Genomic DNA, 22,100 nt, shown 5'->3' with positions numbered 1-22,100 from the left:
TTTGATCCTTAAACACAGCTCAACACTGTATAAACTGTATTGTATGGATCACAAGCTTTTTGAAAATTCAGATTGGCTCATTTCACTATCTGTTTGTGAATAGTTTTCTTATTTATACAAGAACTCATTTTGTACAGTTTTGTTAGAGGAAAGAGGTTTTGATATTTGGTTATTTTGCAAATGCCATTTGGCTACTTTTGTCTTCCTGTGCCAGAGTTGCTAAATTGTCTGTAACTTGTGTTTTTGTTTTTCTTTTGTTGTTGTTGTTTGTTTTTTAATTGATTGAGATTTTACTTCTTTCTTGGTTTTCTCTTTGAATTTGAATATGTCAGTTTTCTTTTTTAATAAAAGTCTTGTTTCAATGTTTTTGTGAGCGATTTATTATTGGCTGTTTAATTATTGCTAAATTAGGGGTGTATATTACATATTATGCACAGCTGATCTTGCAGTATCATTAGTCTTATTTTCTTCTCTTTAAATCCTAATTATCTTTTGCAGGAAGCTAAAGTCCACCTGCTTAATTTAGTACTTAACCAATAACATGGCAACACCTCAGTGTTGTAGATAGGGTCAAGTAATGGAAGATTGGAAAAACATTGCCTGGTCTGATGAGTCTTGGTTTCTGCTCTGACATTTGCATGGCAGAGACAGAATTTGGTCTAAACATGAAAGGAGGGATCCATTCTGCCTGGTGGTGTAATGGGATGAGGGTGGTTTTTTGGCACCCTTTGGGTGCCTTAGTACTGGGCGAGCATCATTTAAAAGCTTACAGCCTATGTGAGAATTGTTCCTGACCATTTTCATCTCTTTATGAGCAGTGTACCAATTTTGATGGCTGATCCAAGAGGGTTAGCGCAGTATGCCACGAAGCTCAGACCATCTGAAATGATAATAAGTTCACTGTACTCAGATGGCCTGTATAGTCACCAGATCACTCAGTCCAAGTGACTTCTTCATGCTCAGCTGACTGCAGGTTTCAAATGGTTAACATTTACACAATGACTGAAACTAGCACCACTGACGAAAAATGGGCTGTGAGGTCAGTTTCTTGATCATTAATATGCATGTTATGACCATCGATGAACAACCACTGATCAGAGACCATTGATGCCAGTATGGACTAAAATCTCTGAGGAATGTTTCCTCCACCTCGTTGAATCTGTGCCATTAACGTGTTGTGTCTAATACTGGTCAGTGTACACACAACTCCAAACCCCACAAGGATGGTGTAGTTTTCTCTGTAGAGACATACAATAGAACAGCGGTAAAGAAATGTTATTATTGTTTAATTCTGTAACATTAAAATTAACACACTTGATAGGTTTCATGAGTTACTTTAATTGCATTGCCACTTACAAGTCCATAGCCCATGTTCTTTGCAAAGAAATGTATAATGTTTTTTATTCATTACACACAGTTTCCAGCGTTCCCATTATTAACTTGTTAATCCAAAACTATTTTCTATAACAGCTGAAAGGCCACGGTAAATTCTCAACATCAGTGTAAACAGATCTCTAACAGCCAAATGTACTCTCTTACTCTGACTTACTCTATATACATTTTCCCTTTGTGGTTGCTGTTTGCTTTCTTTACATCTTAAAGTCTGTTGACTCATACAGTAGCTGCTGCCTCCAAAATACCAATGCCCAGTCTGAGCTTACACACATACAGTACATACTGATAATACACTACACCTATCATATATAATGAAATGAATAAAAGTAAAAACAAGTATAAAAGTACATCTACATATTGGATGTGAAACAAATAATTAAAACTCAACCCCATTATTGGCTCAAGGCTGAATAAACAGAGTGATGCATCCAACTCTGTTTGCACCTGCTTTTATCCACTTCCAAAAATGGCATTCAAAACACACAATTTCCCAAGGTAACACCTAGCAGTAGTTGGACGTTGTAGTCTATGGGATTTTAAGATGGGATTTCAGGGTCTCCCTTGATAAGAAGATTATGAACTGAAGAGACTTAAAGGTTAAACAAAGGTTAGATCGATAACACATCGCTTAAAGAAAGAGCAAACAGATTGCTGCAATGAGCCTTGAAGTCATGTCGTTCTGTCGAGAGGTAAATCCAAGTCAAGTGTTCAAATAGTTCAGCTGAGAAACATCTTTAGCATGCAGGAGGAACGTGCAAAACAGGCTTCACTCCCGGCCTTCTCCCATGATCTGTAACAGGAAGCTGAAAAGGTAGATAATGTCCAGGTAGAGGCTGAGCGTGGCAAAGATGTATTCCTCTGGACTGATGGCGTAGCGCTTGTTTCCTAAGAGCATCTGAGTGTCGAATGCCAAGAACTGTGGCAGAGAAAGGCACAAATGGAGAAAACAAGGAGAGCAGGTGAGCGCGAGGTAATCATTTGAGAACTTAGCTGGAAACTAGACAGGGGGGTAGGCTGTGTGATTCTCACCAGAGTAAAGAGGATGGCTCCTATTACAGCATAGGTGGCATGTAACCAAGGTACCTGCGAGATAAAATGCATTACAAAACACTTTTAAGAAGGCTAGCAGGAATGCTAATTTAAGCAAGACAGCACAGTGCAAGATTATCTGAGGCTAATCCCTCTTCCATTAATGCAGTACCTGACGCATTAACCCAACTACTTTTGTTTAACCCATTAATCGCAGCTAATTTGGTTTCCTTCTAGAAGGATGTACGTGTTTAAACTCACGTATCCGAAAGGAACGACAACACAGATGGCGATGGCACAGATGAGCATGACCATACACAAAGAAAACAGGACTCCCTGACAAGAGGTGACATCAATCTGCGAGAGAGGAAGAAGATGTGTCTTTTATTGTGTTTTGTTTTGTTCAAAGCAGTTTGAAGTTCTAGTTTGAAGCAGTTCGCACCTTGCTCTGGAAGCTGAAGATGGTGACAGAAAGACACACCAGAGCTGTGATTCCCAGGCACAGCACCACCGACTTGGTGTTGTAAAAGCTGGAGGAAGCACAAACATATAAATTTTCTCTTTCAGCTTGAAAAGACACTGATGGTTCTTAAATCCGCAGGTGTATTTACCTTGACAAAAATCCCATCATGAAGGCCATACTCAGAGTCTGTAGGGAAAAGTTGATAAAAATGGCTTATTAGGATAGAAGCTGAGTGACGGCAGGCTGTATTATTGTATAAGGTTTGTATTTTACACTGCATGTTACTCACAAAGAGGACTAAAAGAATTATATTCCAAGGAAACTGCCTCCTGTTTCAACAGAAAAGACAGTAGATTTGTTATTTATAAACACATAAATTTGAGTTTTTGCAAAAGAGCATCTTTCCAGATGTTTCTTGACTTTTTGTGCTGTTGATTTCTACAAAGACGGTTTACCTCAGGTCTCCACAGCAGGACAGTGCAATGTAGGTGGCAAAGAACATGAGACTAAAAGAAAAAAGGATCAGAGACAATTTCACAATGTGAATGAAATTCATGTGAGTGTAATGTGAGTTTTCATCTTTGTTGTTTTTGTTTAGTTTTTTTACTTACTAGGATGCCGAGTACAAGCCAGGGTGAGTCTGAATAAAAAACCTCACTGGTTCACTGAAATCAAAACAGCAACCAAAAAGAAAAGTAAATTGGTACTTCATAGGATAAAGTAGAAAGAGCTTTATTAGAAAATGACAGTAAAGTTGAGCAGAATAAATACAGACGTACTTACCAAAATGTGAAGAGACCAACAACGCCCATGGTCACAAACAGCTGAACCATGAGAATGGCGTAAACCTGCAGGTGGACAAACGCTGTGTCAGAGCGATGTGGCATTTCCTTTTATTAATTTATGTTTTCATGGGGTTTTGTTTGGGGTTCATTTTGCTTCCAGTACCTTCCTGATGAAAGTCCGCCGGATGGTCTTGTCATCCCAGGCGAACTGGGCCTCCATCTCAGCATAGCCTGACAAAAAGAGGCAGGGTGGAGGCGTTTCAAAGCTGAGCTTCATGACATCACATTGTAGCATTACTCTGATTACATACATCATTTTTAATAACTAAGTGCAATGTCATGAAAAGAGTATTATTTGCATTTAAAATGAAGCTAAACAAAAAACTAACATTATTTTTCATTCACATTGTTTCACCTCTTACCACGTAGCTTTGACTACTACAGGTCTAAACTACAGGACAGCCAGTGTTCGCATATCTGTAACCAGCAGAATACTTTACTCACCTGCTGTTGCCTCTTGATAGCTGGGAGGCTCATTGTCATTGCTCACCTGCTGGTACGCAATCATAATTAGTATATGAATGAACAATAACTGCGTTTACAGCCACAGTACAGTGTTAGACATGTGCCAGCTATTCTACACCCCCTTTGCTTTATATGCACATTTAAATAAAAAACAAAATAGCACAGGAGATACTTTTCATTGCAGATCTGACTATAAAAGCCCCCATGTTTGATTAACTCAAAGGATTATATACATAAACTGTATGTAAGTATGTTCATAGACATAAAACCTTTAAACTGTTTCTCTGATCATGTTGGATTTTGATCGAGTTTGTAAGATTTTTAGAGCATGCCTCTAAAAAAATATTAATAATGCTAACAATCTTTCACAATAACACGTCTCATATGTAAACAAATCTGTCACTTTAATGAAGGCATTTTGTTATAGCTTTATTTTAAATCAGGAAAGATGAAAACATACCTTTCCCTTTTTCATGTTTTTTCCCTTTATTCGCCTTTATGGTTCTGATGAAGGAACACTCTCCTGAAATCCTTAGTGAAATGGGTTTGTTCCTTTGTTTATTTAATGATGCGAAGCTGTTAAATGCCAAATATGCACAGTTCCTAGGCTTCTTCTTTCGTTCGATGTTGCTTCTGTGGCTCCAAAAGCCGTTGTGAGTGGGGAAAAAAAGGTTGTTTGTGCAGTAGTTGTTGCTCTGATTTTGTCTGCAGTGTGCGGATTACACTGGAGCTTTATAGGCTGCCATGTAGTTAATCTCCCTCTAACCCTGATCCCACACCACCCCTATCCCAGCCCTAAAGAGGTCGTTCTAGCAACGTCCAGGTAGGCCCCAAACACTCAGATCCCACCAGACTGTGCCACTGCTGTTGCTTAACGGGGGGCAATTGTTCTGAACAGAATTCAGGGTCAATTACTCATAATAGTGCAAAGCAAGCAGAGAGATTTACATGTCTGAACTACAGATGATATTACTATTATTATTTTAATCCACTTTGAGGTATAAAAAATACAAAGAGAACAGTGCAGCAATGTTGATATGACAGAAAAATGTATTTTTAAAAAACACATATTTACAGATTTATTGGAAAATTCAGATATATTATACCCATCAAAAACTACCAATCAATTGCATTAATGTGGGTCCATCAGTCTGGTGACATATTTGTCTGCGTGGGTGTAAAAGTACAGTAGGGTACAGTTGGAAGTAGCTTTTCTTTGTTTGCTTATTTTTAGCAAACAGGTTGGGTAAACAAATGACATCATGTTTTTATGTAAGGCACTGCTTTAGTAACAGACACACAGCACTAATTAGCATGGAGTTAAGAACATTATGGAGAATACACTGAGATTTACCGGCAAGTGATCACCTCTAATCTGCTTTTACTCAGATGTATTGTACGGTTCCCCTCTTTAATAAGCACAGTTGTGTGCATAATCATTTATACTTTATTAAAATGTTTATATTAATATTCAATATTTTCTCAAATGCACAACTGGAAGTTTGTTTCCAGCCACAAATTAAACATCGTCAGTCAGTAGGATGAGATTACTTTGTCTCCCATAAGGAGGAAATCATGCAGGATCTAGAAAATGTTGCAACAACAAGTCCCTAAATGTGTACACTTTAAATAAATACAGATCTTTATAAAAATAAATAGATAAATATTAAAATTTAAAAAACTGTTACCTCAAAGCCTCTCTACAATACTTTCAACTGCTCTTGTCTAATCTCTGGCGAGATTTTATAACGTGCTTCCAAGAACTGGTTTTCTCTCGTGCTCTGCTCTAGAGTAGGTGTCATTCTGCCTGTAAGCACAATAGCTCAGAAAGTTTTGAATGAATTCTGAGAACACTTTGTTGGGTGTAGAGGGGGTCATTTTGACAATCCATTAAAATCTGGCTTACACACGCCAACGTTGCCAAGGTCAACTTAATGATTTATTGGTTGAAAATTGACAAAAAGCCTCATAGCTTAGAAAGCTTCATTCTTAGAAGTGTGTTGTCAACATATAGAAAGCGCTATTTAAAGATTTAAGATATCATGTCACATTTGACCTCTGACCTCTCCTTCAAGATCAATAAGGAGCCAGACAAAATTAACCCTAGTAAATATAACATGCACTTTTTCAATAATGATTTCATTTTTAAAAATTATCCAAACCAGCATGAACCTGTGTGGAAAAAGTAATTTCTCCCTAAACTTAATAACTGTTTGTTATTAAGACATGTGGCAGTAAGAACTCTTCTTTGCAGAACTGCTTTATTTCTGCCACATTAAATCTTTTTCAAGCATGAACGAAGTGTTCAAGGTCTTACCAAAGCATTTCTATCAGGTTTGAGTCGGGACTTTGACCAGGCCACTTCTGTTCTGTTCGTCTTGACAGAGATCAGAAAGCAGAAAACATCTAAAGAAGTGCTTTAAATGTTCTCCAAGAAGCCCACAGGATTATTCCTGAAGACTACCTATTTTAGAAAGCTTGTCTAAGAGAATTCAGGCTGTGTGAATAAATTGTGAATAAAAGCGGACCTAAAATATTGACTTTCAAACTCAATAGTACTTTGCTAACTCTGTTTTTGTCTTATATACTAAATGTCCATGCGTTTCTGCATTTCAATATATGACAGCATCACCTTCCCATTTTCTTAGCAAAAGTAGTTAGGGGTAAATGAAGACCTATGCAAAGCAGTGTGTCATGTCACATTAAGGTAAAACTTGTTTTGTCAGGACATGTGATATTGTGTAGTGTATGGGGAGTGTGAGTGTGTCTTCGTGTTCGGAAAGTGTGAGCGTGAGGGTGAGAATGCATGTTTGTGTCTGTGTCTATGTGTCAGGTCAGGTCTCCACCTCCGCCTCTCTCACAACATCTCAGATTCCCCCCACCCGCCAGTGCATTGGTGGTCCTCAGTGTCCGGGGCTGGGTTCTCAGGTGTGTACTGGCTCACGCCGGCAGCTGCTCGGTGGAGCCTGGCCCTCCTGGCTCTGTCGGACACATGCTGGGGGGTTGCCCACAGGTCTTGGGTCCCTGGGCCCGGAGCTCGGTCTGCTCTGGCGCAGCCAGCTGTGTGGTGAGCCTGCGGGCCAGTCGCCACGGCCCCCTTGGGCTTCTACACTGTGACTGCCCCCTCTCCTCTCGTCTTCTCTGGTTAGGGTCCACCATTGTCACTGTGGTGGTCCTCCTGGGGCTCTTGTGCTCTGGGGGGCCTCTGAATGTCTGTGGCCCTGGTTCCCCACACACACTATTAGACACTTAAATGAAGAAACCTTGAACACAAGTGCATTAACACTCACAGGTGTGCACAAAGGTGTACAAACAGGTACTCAGACACACACTATCTTGGTCGGCTGCTGCCTATAAACACATCTCCTGTTAGTAGTACTGTGTGCTGTTCAGTAACATTTATTGTTTGCTGTTACTTATACGTATGTTGCTTGTTACCATGGTTTCTCTGCTGTGGTTTTGTTGTTTTGTTTTGTTTTTGCTTCTTCCTTCAGCAGGTGTTGAAGCAGATGTTCTCTCTCTCTCCCTCTCCTTTACCATTTTTCTCTCCCTGTCCTTCTGTGAACTTTCTCCCCAACTTCTCTTTCTTTACTATTTTTCTTTTCCATCTCTCAGTATTGCCCGTTGTGATTGTAATAACTCATAAAATCCTAATAAAGTTCTAATAAAAAATGACTATCAAGTAGACCATCCATCCATTCATTATAGCAAATGGTCCACCTTAGAAAGTAAATCTGTTTGGCACTTTTTTGGTCGTCAGACAACAATTCTGATTGCTACATTAGCAGGCAGGAACAACAACAACAACAACAAAAAAGAAAGAAAAGAAAAGAAGTTGGATTCAGTCTAGTATTATGAGAGCAAGGCAGATTCTTCTAGGCGGTTTGTAAGTGAAAGGGAGTGCCATCAGTCCGAAGGTGGGCTTGTGAGATGGGTAGCTGGAGCATTTGAAAACATATAATAATAGAAAGGTTGGAGGTACACTATATACTATATATATTAAGAGTGATGGAGCTTGTTTGACTGCAGCCAAGAATGATTGATGGTGATGAATTTGTTTCATATTTTTTTGCATTGTAATGTGATAAATTTTCGGAAAAAATAATGATAATAAAACTGTTCTGATTTTGCTATTCCCTAAACCAGAGCACAATAACACAATACTAAAAGAAAAGAGAGAGAGAGAGAGAGAGAGAGAGAGAGAGAGAGATGGCCGTTTACGAAGACACAACAGACGACAGTCTGTCCGCCGCTTGGGGGCAACAATCCCAGATTCACTCCATACTAATTCTAACGTCAAAGTTTCCTGTGACCACTAGATGGCGAAAGAAGCCAAGAGAAATATGTCCCATGTGGCGACCAGACCTGCATCACTGACAAAGTAAATACCAGACTTTTAAAAGCTTTCTGTTTTTATTGCCCAGAGAAAAGTCAACCAGAATGAGAGAGGGGTAAGACAGTATGTTCCGTTTGTTTCAAATCGTGATGTGAGAGGAGGTTATGTAGTCTAGTCTAGGCTCAACCTAAACCTCCACACTTCTAATGTTGTTGGCCTTGCATGATTTGCTATTACTGAAACAACTGGGAACATTTAAAAGTTCATCTCGGCTGTGATTACTGCTTGCAGAGATGGTTGTAAATTGAATTTGACAGTAAGGAAGTAAAACGAAAATACGGTTTTCCTGCAGGGTTTACTAAGTATGATTAAGTGAAGCACCGATTTCATCAGCAGACTGAAGTCATAATTTTGTGAAGTTGTAGGTGGAAGGGTTTCTGTGGGCCCTTTAATTCTGTTACATAATAACAAAGTGAAAAAGGAAAGGAAAACAACAGCCCACTTTCAAGTTGATTAATCTGCCTGGTAAAAATGAAAGTATGATGGAGGAGCACTTTCAGCCTTCAGGAGAAGATTATGTGACCAAAACCTTGCAGATGATTTACCAAAGGTAAAACTTTTTTCCCTTAACTATTTTCCCCCCTAAACTGATTTTTCTAGGGCAGTCATTTTGCTTTGCCTATGGGTAATCTGGCGGCTATGACCTATTGTGGCTATACTGCTAGCTATTGCTGTGAACATGCTGGTTATTCTTATATAAAGCAGTTAAATTAGTGTAGAGCTATCCCCAGTGTCCAGCGTTATAACAGAATGACCTCCAGAGGTCTGGAGATCAGCTAGGCCACTTCTTATCCTTCGTCTTCTTCTTTTGAGACTCCTTTGTTGCCTTGGCTGTATGTTTTGCGTAACTGTAAACTTTAATGTTCTGGCTGAAGGAGGGAAGTTCTTGTCCAAGATTTTAAAGTCTATTGACTCCATAATGCAGTGAAGTCATCCTGTACCCTTAGCAGAAAAACAGTCCCAAAGCATAATGTTTCCACCTTCATGGTTGACTGTGGGGATGGTGTTGAGCTTGATTTTGATTTCATCTGACCACAACATTTTCTTAAGTACTTCTTGAGGGGACCTGGCGGATGCTGCAGGATCCATTACAGTGTAGTGTTACAAATGGTATTCTTGGTGACCGTAGTCCCAACTGCATTCAGATCATTACCAAGCTCCTCGTTCCTCCTTTGGGCTGATGCACCACGTTTCTCTTGATCATCCTCACCCCATGAGGCAAGATCTTGAATGGAGCTTCAGACTGAGGGGGATTGAAGACGGATTTTATATTTCTTCCATTTCCAAATAATCACACCAACAGTTGTTACCTTCTCACCAAGCTTTTTGGTGATGGTCTTGTTGTAGCCCATTCAGTATTTTTGTATGATTAACATATGACAGATGTGTTACAACTTGTAACACATCTAGTGGGAGGCTAAAACGTGCTCCTGCCGTTACTGTGCTGTCCAGTAGGCGGCAGGCGTAGACCAGCATGATTTATGGGCATGACTGGAACAAAGCACCCCTAGGGACTATAGGCTCTCCCCGTTGCAGACTTCCAGTATTTCTTTCTGATGGATCAATGACAGTAAAAGTGCAGGTGCGTTCGTAGATAAATAGATGTCAGCTTCTGGTTCGTACTCATTTTTCATCTCTTGGCACCGAGGAAAATGTGTACTATTGCTAATTTTTTTCACCTAATGTGGAACTACTGTTGGATCTGTGACTACTATATTCTTACAAGCAGTCACAGCTTCTTTAGTATGTTTGTGTCGAAAATACACGAGTCAGTCAAAAACCTGTCAGACCTAGAAATATAATTGTGAAGCTGTGCTATTGTGATGTATGATTCTGGGTGTGACGCACTTGTCTAAATCATTTCCTTTTAAAACAAGCAATGCCAGTGACTGAGCACATTATGGAGCCTTATTAAAGGCACAGCTGCAGTTTATGGAACTTGCTCTTAAATGTTTATATCAATATGATTTCCCCAGGGCTTCGCCTTGTGTCTGGTAACAAGACTTTACTCATGAAGAACATTTTGATCCAACTGCCTTGTTAGTCCTACATTTGCATTCATCCTTCACCAGAATCCAGTTTATCTCTTTCAGTTTGCTTATCATCTCATCTCTACAAAAGGTCGCTGTGTGCTCTCAGCAAAGAACAACACCCAGTATTCCCATAAGTCTTTGGAATTACATGCATTTGTTATCACACACACTCAAAAATCAAGTGGTGTTTCTTGTTATTATAAAAGCCCCCAGTGGCTCTCAGACCTGAAGCACGATTGGCTCATTGCATCTGTTGCTAGGCTACGGCTGTATGGTATGTCTCGGCATCGCATTAAGGAAGAAAATGAAAAGAGATGAGAACAAGGAGAAGATGCTATATAACATTATTTAATAATGGTAATCTATGGTGTAACCATAAAACATTTACAAAATATTTCACAGGCCGATGCTGTCCGTTGACAATACATTTATTTCAACGCTATATATTCAAATAAAAAGTTTATACTCGGAGCACATCGTTCAGACGCTGCGTCCTGTAGAGAAATCAATCATGTGTGACATCATACAATAATCTCCATACTAATTTCATTTACATATCCAAGAATCTGCAAACAAACGCCGGTACAAACCGAGAATAACGGCTCTGTACAAAATTTACAACAGAACATCTTATCATATAAGCCATCAGACATGGTCTAAAATGACCAATAATTACTCCCTGATCACCGCGTACAAATACATTGCACCTCAGTCTCATTTTCGTAAAAATGGTATACATCTCTCAATCACAAATGGGTGATTTTTTTTCTATAAAGATTCCTCACATGATAACATGATGTGAAAATAGCTTATGTCATTTCAACAGGGCAAACACAAACTGTGTGTTAGACATTTCTATTGCTATATATATATATATATATATATATATATATATATATATGTTGATTTAAGAGGTTTCTCAATGTATGAAAAGTGCCTTTACATTTGTGGCAGGAATTTACAGTAAGAGATCGTTATTGGTGAATGTCTGTCCTTTTTCTTTCTTCTGGGCAAAAAAGTATGTGCTTCCTTTCCATTAGCTTTGTGAGATAACAAAAAAAGTCTGATGAGGATCAACGGGCTCTCCCTTCTTTTTTTGGTCTTTACATCAAAAACAAACTCCAAGAGGGAGTAGCGACGGTGGTTTGATTTTGTCTCGAAAAACTCAAGGAAGAACTCTACAGTTTTAATAGTTTTCTAGCAGTCCAATTGGAAGCAACTGGAGCAGAGATCGGTTTATGTTCATCAGCTTCCACCACCTTCTGCTCTGCCTGCGTTCTTCGCTCATATTTCCCCGTCTCTCTTGCAACATCAGACCTGGGAGATCTCTCAAAATTGCCGTCCATCATGCAGCGGCCAGTGTAGGGAAAGTAGCAAGCCAGGCCTGCATATGGAGTAAGGCGGTTCCCAGAGGCAGTTACCCCATTAAGCTGTCTGAACTCAAGGGTCTATGCGGAAAGCTAAAAGCTTGTCAGAGTGTTGGTTATTCAGGGTGCGCAGGTCCGGCAGACGAAGCAGCAACTTTGGGAAGAGCGTGCTGTCATCTGGGCGGCGACTGGTGATGAGTGAACGCAGAGCTTTTATTAGATTCTCCTGCAATTGCTCTACTGCGCCAACCTCCACTATACCAGAGCGATCTAAAACAAGAAAAAAGGAGGAAACAAAGTAGCATTAGACATAAGAAATGTGTTTGTGTGAGAGGTATGAGCTTGTATGCACATAGGTGTGTGACTCTTACCAGCAGATACGAGCACGACAGCCATAAAAAGTGCCATCTCATCTGGTTCCAGACCCAAAGATCCTAGCTTCTCACTGAAATCAAACATGGAATCCAATAATGAGCCCATACCAAGGGCTCTCAAGGATGCCAGTGAGTATGTCTGTCCGTTGAGGAATGTCACCGTCCTCTCTTTGGGGTCAAACAGTGAGCAGAACCTCACCATAAGAACCTGTCAGCAAAACAAGAGCAGTTCAGCATCGAGGGAAAAAGAAACGTTTAAAAAAAAGCCCGAAATGCACAAATCGTATTCAAAGAGGCATACCTGGAAAGTACCAGATTTGAGCAGCATGACCTGATCATGCTGGCTGAGAGTCTGGAAGCCTGGGATGCTCTTTGCAAACTCCACCACTTCTTTAACAGCAGGAGTGAAGCACTGGGAGAAAGACTCCCACACCTCCTGACTGGAGCGACTGGCCGGAGCCACAGGACATGAATTGAGTGGGCATGCCTGCAGAAGACAGAGAAAAGGGAGAAAGAGGAGCATTATGGGCTTTTTATTGACTGGAATTTAAAAAGGCTTTCATAGAGTCAAAAGGAGAGGGAGACTCACCAGAACCTTGGCTCCTCCGTTCAGCTTCCAGGGACACTGGTTTTGGTTTGAGGACTCTCTGGCTGGGAAACTGTTCTGATTGGCTGCGTAGCCCTGAGACGATATGTTACCGCTGACAGGACACTGGTTCCGATTGGAGGAGAACGTGTACTTGGCATTGTCGACGTTTGCATTGGCGGTGCTTTCGCTGCCGGTAGGTGGGACGGGGAAGTTTGGGGGGACGTGGTAGTTAGCTGTCAGGTTCGCCTGCTCCACCTGAACTGCGTGCTGCGTCTGGGCAGTCGCGTGCAACAGGGCAGGCTCCTGCGCCGCGCTGTTCTGGAAAGAGGAAGCGCCGAGGTTGCCGTTGCCAGCAGCCATCTTGAGTGGTTTCTCATTACCGCGGTAAGACTGCATTATGGAGCCGGCTCCTTCACTCGTCTGGTTCTGTGGACTGCATGGAGCGTCGGGAGGAGGTGACACCTCCATTTCCATGGAAGCCGATTCATTGAGACTGTTCATGTAGCTCTGCATCTCATCCAAAAGTCTCTGCTTCTCCCGCTTGGGAATACGCCCAAAACGCACAGCTGAGGACAAAAGAGGATATAAATGAGCATCTTACAGCACTGTCCATTAAAGTGCTGAGACACTTATAACCGTAAAATGTTCACATTCAAACAAATATCATACATGTGACTCTCAAACTCTAATCTAAATGTATTACTAATCCCAAGACGTCTCATATGTCTCTGACTATTCTTTCTCCATCACAGCTGTTACACCATACTACAGACCCAGAAGCCTCCATCTTTTCATCCTCCTCTTCAGCCTTTACATTCCTCCCTTCCCCCCACTTCGATGCCCTACCTCCACTGACAGTCCTATTTATAGTACACTGTATGCTACACCACCTCCTCCCCCACGAGTCTTTCTCTTCCTGCCTTTCAGTGAAGCGCTGGCTCTCTCTTTTTTCCTCTAGAAGTAGGTCACTGGGTCAATACCACCAAACGTGATGTCATTAGCGGAGTGACACAGTGGGTGATGAGCGGAAAGGTCAGAGGTAAGGAAAGGCAGGTGAGAGAGCCGAAAAGACAAAGGGTCGAAGGCGGCTGATCAAAAATCAATTTCGTGCTGGCGAGTCGCAGACATCAGCCGAAAACCAGAAAGTGGGTGGAACTACTTTTCCCATGAACATTATGTTGTTATTATTGTATTGTTCATTTACGCTGTTTTGTGTGCTTATTCACAAAATATAAATGGCTCAAATCTGATGAATTAACAGTTGATTTCTCGCTTCTGGCTTTTTTGGGGGGGTCAGCTAAAAATGTTTGCACCAGAAAGAAAAAAAACTGATTTATTATCACCTAGTTTTGCCATCTTCCCCTGGAGATTTAACTCCTGAAGGTGAAAATAACACAAAAGCTGATTACCTGCAATCATATGTTTAATATTCAAATTTAAGCAGTGTATGTTTTTGTGATTAACTGGACAGAATAACATTAAATCTCGAATGATTTGAAATGCCCGTGTCGGGAAAGAGCATACGTGACTGCGAACAGGAAGGGTAATCAACAACTTTGTGCCCCAATTTCCTAAAATAAACTAGTATTTTTCACAGTTTCTACATGACTGATGACTACTGGGACTCTCCAGCTCCTCTTGCCATTAATCAGAGAGCAGCGCAAGGAGAAAGGGAGGCAGAGGAGGACAAAGTCAAGAGGAGGAAATAGTGGAAAGGAGATAAGTAGAAAATTCAACTTTTTGATGAGGAGTAAGGCAAGTGGCTTCGACAGTGGGAGTATGCTTTTGTTGTAAGCTGTGACCGAAATGAATTTGGACTTTGTTTTCGCATCTTGTACAAAGCGGATTAAAATGATTCTCTGTTTAACCCTCTTGTTTGTAAAATACTGGTGGGAATAAATCCATCTGAATTTACTTATGTCTAAATATCTTCATGCAATGACATGATCTCTCACCATCTCTGGACATGCCCACGGAGAGACACTTCTTGAAGCGGCAGTGCTGGCACCGGTTACGGTTCATGCGCATGATGAGACAGTTTTCATTCTTCACACACATCTTGTAGTGGATATTCTGCTGAATGCTGCGCCTGAAGAAACCCTGCAGAAGGAGGGTAGGAAGAATAGAGGCTGTGAAGGGTGTCTTTTGTGCCATTGTGTTTTTTTGTACACAATGAAAAGGAAAGACATGACATAATATAATCTTTCTTTGGTCTCACCTTGCAGCCCTCGCAGGCATGCACGCCATAATGGAACCCAGATGCGATGTCCCCACACACCTTACACAGAAGCACCATACCTCCGGTTTCTGTGAAAGAGGAAGTCACAACGGTTGTCAGATGAAGAAACACAATGAAAAACTGCTGATGGCCAAGGAAGGAGGAGAACAGGGAGGAGGGTGGCGAGCAGGTACTTACTGGTGAACGTGCCAGTGAAGCCACAAGGCCTTTTGGCCACGGTGGGATGGTTGTAGGTCGGTGATGACACCGTCGTAATTTGCGCAGCTGGAGCACTGTTAACTTCGGGAAACTGAAAGACCATTTTTGGGGAAGGTGTTCCTCCCCCTGGCTCCCCTCTTTGCTTCAGGGCTCCGATCTCCTGAAAGGAGACACCCTCCGGGGATGAAGGCTGTGAGTGGGAAGAGGGCGACTGGGTCTGGTATCCACTTGACGGGCTGCCAGGACTCGGACTGGCACTTCCAGACGAGCCAGCGTACAGGATAACACCACCTGAAAAAGCACAGAGGGTCCAAAACTCAGTGCACAGGCACAAACTAGTAGAGAGTTGAAGTGTTGAGCAATCATCTGCTTTCATCTGAGCTTACTTGGCAGACTTTTGCAAACACGCACACAAAACCCTGACCATGTTGGGACAACAGAAATTTGATCCGATGAACAATTTAGAAAAAAGAAAAAAGAAGAAAGAAAGAAAAGTGACAGCTTGAGGAACAACAAGTCTGACCTGGATATTTGTGTGCTGTCTTTTCAGTTTTTAATCTGATAACTATGAGATAAGGGAAAAAATGCCTGAGTCATGCCAAATCATACCTTCAAGTAACCTGCTTGACAATGCTTTTACTGATTAGTGATAGAAAAATAGGAGAAGTAGTAACTGAAATAGACACAGCATGCAATCTAGTTAAAGATCTTCATCTCTCAACTGTCATAAACTGTCATAAACTATTGATAAAATAGCCTATGATATATCACATCACACACACCAAACCTTCTGGAATAGGGAACACTGTTAAATACATCATATCATATCATATTATGACAGTAAGTCACTGTATGTTCACAATGAGAGCCGCAGTGAGTTCACAAACAGGCCTTTGTTTAGGGATGTCAGACCAGTTGGAAATGCCCTATTACCTCTAAACACAACACCCAAACCCCTCCATCACCACCACCAGCCCCGCCCTTTCCTTTGCAGAGAGTGTTCCTCCCCGCAAGATGAAAGACTGCCCCTCACGTGCAGGCTGAGCCAGCCAGCTCCCTGCATGCTTGCTTTCAGAACTGAGTCCTTTCTACGCTCCCTCCGCCTTTCCCCCCTCCCTTTTTCTCTTATCCTCCTCCCTTCCTCCCTCCCCTCTCCGGCTCTGGGCCTGCAGACCCATCTATCCGCCAGCCACCTGACCAGGAGCTCACATGGACTCTTGACACAGTTCCCGCCTGGCTCACAAGGCTCTTTGCGCAGTCCCGTGTAGACAACAACAGCAGCAGTGCCATAACAAGCGCTAGGGCAGATCACGTTTGGAATGGAGAAGGCTTTTAATGCTGTGGCTAGAGATACGGAGGAGAGCAAGCGGGGAACGGCGCAAGTTAATGAATTCCACTGAGTCACTAGAAACTGCGCAGAGGGCAACAGTCACGTTGTTGCCGGTCACTGTTTTCACACTTTAACACAATTTCAAAGGTTGACATTGGGCTTTTTGTGTGTGTGTTTTGATGAATCAGGCTAGAGGGAGGAAAAACCCACCAAGCAATTTTCCCTACCTTTAAAGCTACCATAATTATTTTAATTTATGGTGATATAAGCGAGTGATTATCTCTTCAAATAATTTAAAGAATTTATGGATTTAGGCTTACTTTGGTACACCCCACCCCCCCTCTGTATTTAGCTCACAGTTTGAACCACTTGTTCATTTTTTATCAGATCACTGTGTCACATGTCCGAGAAGACCTGCCAACTGTAACAGTTCCTGCACGCACAATTCTTCACCCAGAAACTGCATCAGATATTCTCACATTACGATTGTGATCATACCTAGTGGGTCAGTATCAAGCTACTTGAAATGTATCGGGTCTGTGAATATACCACCCAGCAGGTTAGTGTAGTCAAAGTCAAAAATGCCTGCTCTGTGTGTGGCAGTGTTATCCAAAGCGGTGTAAATATAATTAGAATGTCTGCTCTGTAATTCTGTGCACATTTTCTCTCAAGGACCTGGAATCATTTGAGAAAAATGTGCCCTGTCTCTTTTGCTTTCTCTTCTTGAGAAAACACGTGCTGGATTGCTGTTTAGCTCTAAGTGCCTCCTTAATTCCACCGCTTACACGTGTCAACACTGAATGCTCCAACAGAGTATGCGCGTATATGTGTGTGCGTGTGGGGTGGCAGCTCTGGGCAGGCGGTTACTTCTCTGTGCACACAAATGTTGCTTGTTCAGTTTTTCTGCATGTTGTGTGAGAGAGATAACGTTTTATGGGCATGTGGCTCACCTGCGGAGGGCAGGGTGACACCCTGCAGACACACGGGCTCTTCCACACCCACTTTCTACGCTCAGAAGTCACAACCCCGCCCCGCTCGTCGAGTAGAAAAACATTCCATATTCTGAATGCTTGTAACGATTTCCTGGAATATGGCTTGACTGGGCTACGGAATGAGCTCCGGGAATGTCACCCCCGCTGTGCTCAGGCACAGGTTACAACATGTGACTTGCGGATACACATAGAGCCACAAGAACTACAGAATAAACAATACAACCGCCTCCTTTTTTTTTCTTTTTTTTTTCTTTGCCAGTTCTCTCTGACTTCCCATCTCGTGCGTTCCCTCCCCCTGGGCATGCACGGACGCCTGTAGAAAATGTGGAAATCATGCTCCATCTGCAACTTGACTGTCCTCTGTCATGTGAACGTTTACCTCTGTGCATGGACAGTAAGCCTCCCTCCACGTGCAACTACTGGCTTCATGCCATAAGCTTATTTATGAAGCGTTTTTCATGGACGATAGTTCTTAGAAGGAACATTGGGCAGTTTTTTTTCACATTAGAAGCACTTGAGAAGATCTTTTTTAATTAACATAATGGAAGAGGTTGACCCAGTTTGAACTTTGTTTGAGGAGTTCTCAAGTTCAAAGGATTACATGTAGATCCTTGGGGCTGAGCCATGCAAACGTAGCCTAGAAAAAAGGATTTATTCTCAGGAGTGACATGCTGTCTATAGTATAGTCAGGATTTTAATGTGAAATGTGAAATCTTTGTGTGTTTTTTTTCTTTTTAATCTAACACAATGAATCTGGCTTCATTTTCCTGCTAGCGCCCAACATATGCATTCATCTGCTTAAACATGTTGCATTTTTCATAACTTGGTCAATAATCATGCTTTGAGGTCAAGGAGAGTAAAACTCCATGAAGACTACAGGGTTCATGAGAGCTGGTGATGAACAGCTGCAGTGTTTCTCTGCATTCATTCTCATCACAGAGTCATACCATTAACCATTCCTTTTGCAGATTCCTACTGCTACTGATTAGCTTAGTCATGCAACTACTGCACCCACAATCCTTCTGGTACTTTTTCAGTTGAAAGGAGTGAGGTTGAACACGTCACGGCACACTGAAGCGGGTTGATACCATGACATTATATCCCAATTACACGATGAACACTTATTAAAGTACTCATCTTCCATTTGACTGCTGTGAAACTGAATATGGGCAGCATGGTGGTGCCATGGTTGCCTCAAAGCAAGGTCCTGGGTTTGAATCCACCAGCCACCTGCCTTTCTATGTGGAGTTTGCATTTTCACCTTTTGCCTGCATGGCTTCTCACATGTGCTCCAGCTCCCTCCCACCATGCAAAGACATGTACGTTAGGTTAATTGGAGAGTCTAGGTTTACTGATTTTGTGAGCATGAATGGTTATCTCTCTCTGAGTGTTAGAATTGCTATAGAATGGCAACCTGTGCAGGCTGTACCCCACCTCTCACCTGCTTCCGTGTGACAGGTGGGATAGGCTCCAACCCAACCATGACCCTGAATTGGATAAGCGGAAGAAAATGGATGGATGGATTGAAAATCATCCAGAAAGGTTGACTAGTTACTATTCATAGAGACACCTTTAAAATAAATATCCATATACGGTAATATTGAAACAATGTGAAAGGAAGTCTGAACAGGTTTTGTTGTGTCGTCTGATTTAACTGTAACCCTTAGAAATGATAAATAACCTTTCACATGCTTTGGCCTTTCTATTGCAGAAAGGGTTTATGTGCTGTTATTACCAACAACATCCCATCAAAGCGCCAATCTAAACAACTTTATTTATTCTGAATGAAAAGAAAAACAATCAACAGTCCATGTTGGAGTGACCTTTGATCATTTCATTGACAACATTGTGAAGGTTAGCCTTAGTTCATGTGACAACTGCTCAGTGCTCCTATGATGATGACTTCAGTCTGGTATTTATCATGTTATTTTGTTCCATTACACCGCCCAAATAGAAATACCAGAGTGTAATTGAAACGGCTTGGCCTTGTCACCCAAAAAACAAGTTCATGCAGGCAAATGTAGGTTAATATGTTCTTTCACATCCCACATCCTGTGATAGGCTACCTCCAAAAAAAGTCGTTCCTTTTAATTAGTAATGAACATTTCAAATCAGCTATAGTAACTAATATGAAAGAGAAGGCTGGTTAAACCCCTCTGACCCACTGACCAATCTACCAACGAATAAAGAGGAATCCCCGTGTGAGCTGAGCGCGCGCACAATGCGCGACAGAGAGGAACAACCGTGAGGGGAGCAGTGTACTTGGAATCATGCGCGGCACGTGGATACTGAGGCTGTGTACACGTGCTGTCAGCTCGAGGCGGGGTGGCTGCGTATTAAAAATCAGGTGCATGATTCGCAACATCACGAACGGGTTTTTTTTACCCAGGGTGCACTAGGCGGAGAGCGCGTGAAAGAACGGTTAAAATGGCCACAGTCGACCAAGGACTTATGCCCGTGATGTTTAGATTTAAATTATATCGTGAGATCTAGGTGCAGCGTGAAGTTGCTGTAATGGTTTAAAGCGTTATATCAATAGAGCGTCACTGCTTTATTGCTTTTTATCTATCTGTTCGCCTATAATAATGGCGCTCTCAGCCAGTGAGCCACGGAGTAAATAGGAGGCGGTTTAACTCTTATCGATTTCATGAGTCAGATATGATCTGTTCATTCATCATCAGCTCCCGCTACATTTAGATCGTGATTCAGGGGCTGGCAGAACTACATGTTTACTCCAAGCGCGGCTCTTGGAGCCAGTGTGGAAGGAGAATTTGGCACAGATTTCATGTTTGTGGAGCAGTGGGCGTGACTCCTCCCTGACATCGCCTCCTCACTTGTGTTTGGGGGAAAGTGCCACGCTTGTGACCAGCAAACTTCTAATGAATCACATGTTTGTTAGTTGACAACCTCCCCTTGGATGAAAACATCCAGAAGTGGTTTCGGGAGCAATAACTTCAAGATCCATAATACGCGGACGCACCGTGGGTGGGTCAGCCCGTTATTGTCCCTTATCTGTCTGCAGATAAGCCTGTCGTTAAATTAGCAGTATAATGGTGGGACGACCAAACGTGGGGAAGGCTGTGGGATGACAACGTGCGCGGTCAGGGGGCGTTTAGGGTCGCGCTTCACGTGAGTTTGTTTACATGCAGAGAATCGGAAGTCCGCCGCAAAGACTGGAGGAGAGGACTTCCCTCTCCGAGCTCAGCTCACTCACTCAAAATCCTCAGATGTGCGCAGCCCAGAAGCACCTGGCAACACGCCAGAGATAGCACAGCTGAATTACAGTCATAGGCAAGAGTACAGTGCACAGAAACTCCAACTGCCTATAGCTTAAATAGTTTTCTGGGTATCACACATTCTAATAGAAGGAGCATAAGATGCAATTAAACTGGATTAAAATCCCAAAGCATCAGACATGTTCAATAACTGCAGTGATCTGACATGACTCAAACAGACAACAATTAAAAATAATAATAATAAAATGGCAGTAAAACTCTATATATTACTTAAATATTAACAATATTTGATCTAATGCAGCTCACTGGCATCTGTCCTCACTAGCACCATTACCCTCAAAGTAAACCTGACAGCGCTGCTTGCCAGCAGCTTTCAGCACCGACCACACAATTTAAAGCTTACTTACCACCAGGACTGTTTTCCATGTTTCCTAGTCGATCGGTGTTGCTCGTTTGTTCCGTATTACTGTAGGCGTTTACTGCTGAACTGACTGCCACTTCTTGTCACCGAGGAGTTTTGTTGATACAGGTGAAAGAGTCATGAACTGCCAGGGCATATAGAGTGTATCCCAAAGCTCAGACCAAAAGCAGAGTGCGCAGGGCATTGGGGTTCCTGAGAAAACCCAGTAAGCCAAAAAAGAAGAATACGAAATAATAAAAGTAATAAACTATTTAAAAGCAATTCAGATCAGGTCTCTTATTGATCCCGATATTTTCCCGAGGTGAACAGACGCACGGGGAAGCTCGACTGCCTGTCTGTACACTCTGTGATGTCAGACGGATCTCTGTGTAAAAGGGTGTTCTCTGAATTACAGTGGTCCCAACGCGTTCAGCTGCTTGCCATGTACAGTCACCATGAAAACATGATCAGAGTGGAAGTAGTTTAAACACTCCCACACTCATCAATAAGCAACACGCGTCCGAAAATAACCAGCACGTTTTCAGGTGCTTGAGAAATGTGACCATTTTTTTTCTTCCCTCCCTGCTCTCCTTTTGTGTGTCCCTCCTGTTTGTTGGTGTGCATCAGGGATGTCTCTCTCTCTCTCTCTCTCTCTTTTCTCTTCCTCCCTCTGTGTGTCACGCTCTCTGACAACATTTCACCCCCACTCCTCCCCTCACACCCCCCACTCTTCTTTACTCTTTCTCACT

At 42.1% G+C, this 22,100-nt stretch overlaps 2 protein-coding genes across 2 annotated transcripts; both read right to left on the bottom strand.

The window, feature by feature from the left end:
• Positions 1–1,332: 1,332 nt before the first annotated feature.
• Positions 1,333–4,876, bottom strand: faim2b (Fas apoptotic inhibitory molecule 2b). Its single transcript, XM_031747978.2, has 12 exons — positions 4,658–4,876; positions 4,177–4,222; positions 3,836–3,903; positions 3,671–3,735; positions 3,499–3,552; positions 3,343–3,393; positions 3,177–3,216; positions 3,036–3,073; positions 2,867–2,954; positions 2,686–2,781; positions 2,425–2,478; positions 1,333–2,311 (listed from the first exon to the last, which is right to left on the bottom strand). Exons 1-12 carry the CDS (start codon positions 4,670–4,672, stop codon positions 2,162–2,164), a joined length of 765 nt encoding a protein of 254 aa, XP_031603838.2. The 5' UTR covers positions 4,673–4,876; the 3' UTR covers positions 1,333–2,161.
• Positions 4,877–10,953: 6,077 nt separating this feature from the next.
• nr1d4b (nuclear receptor subfamily 1, group D, member 4b) lies at positions 10,954–22,023 on the bottom strand. Its single transcript, XM_031747963.2, has 8 exons — positions 21,359–22,023; positions 15,373–15,684; positions 15,175–15,263; positions 14,912–15,056; positions 12,957–13,522; positions 12,669–12,854; positions 12,365–12,575; positions 10,954–12,263 (listed from the first exon to the last, which is right to left on the bottom strand). Exons 1-8 carry the CDS (start codon positions 21,375–21,377, stop codon positions 12,067–12,069), a joined length of 1,725 nt encoding a protein of 574 aa, XP_031603823.1. The 5' UTR covers positions 21,378–22,023; the 3' UTR covers positions 10,954–12,066.
• Between the last annotated feature and the right edge of the window lie 77 nt (positions 22,024–22,100).

This window comes from Oreochromis aureus, linkage group 5 (genome assembly GCF_013358895.1).
Source record: "Oreochromis aureus strain Israel breed Guangdong linkage group 5, ZZ_aureus, whole genome shotgun sequence".
Classification (NCBI taxonomy): Eukaryota; Metazoa; Chordata; class Actinopteri; order Cichliformes; family Cichlidae; genus Oreochromis; species Oreochromis aureus.
Note: the sequence above shows the minus strand (reverse complement) of the source record. Positions and strands in the feature narration are given on the sequence as shown.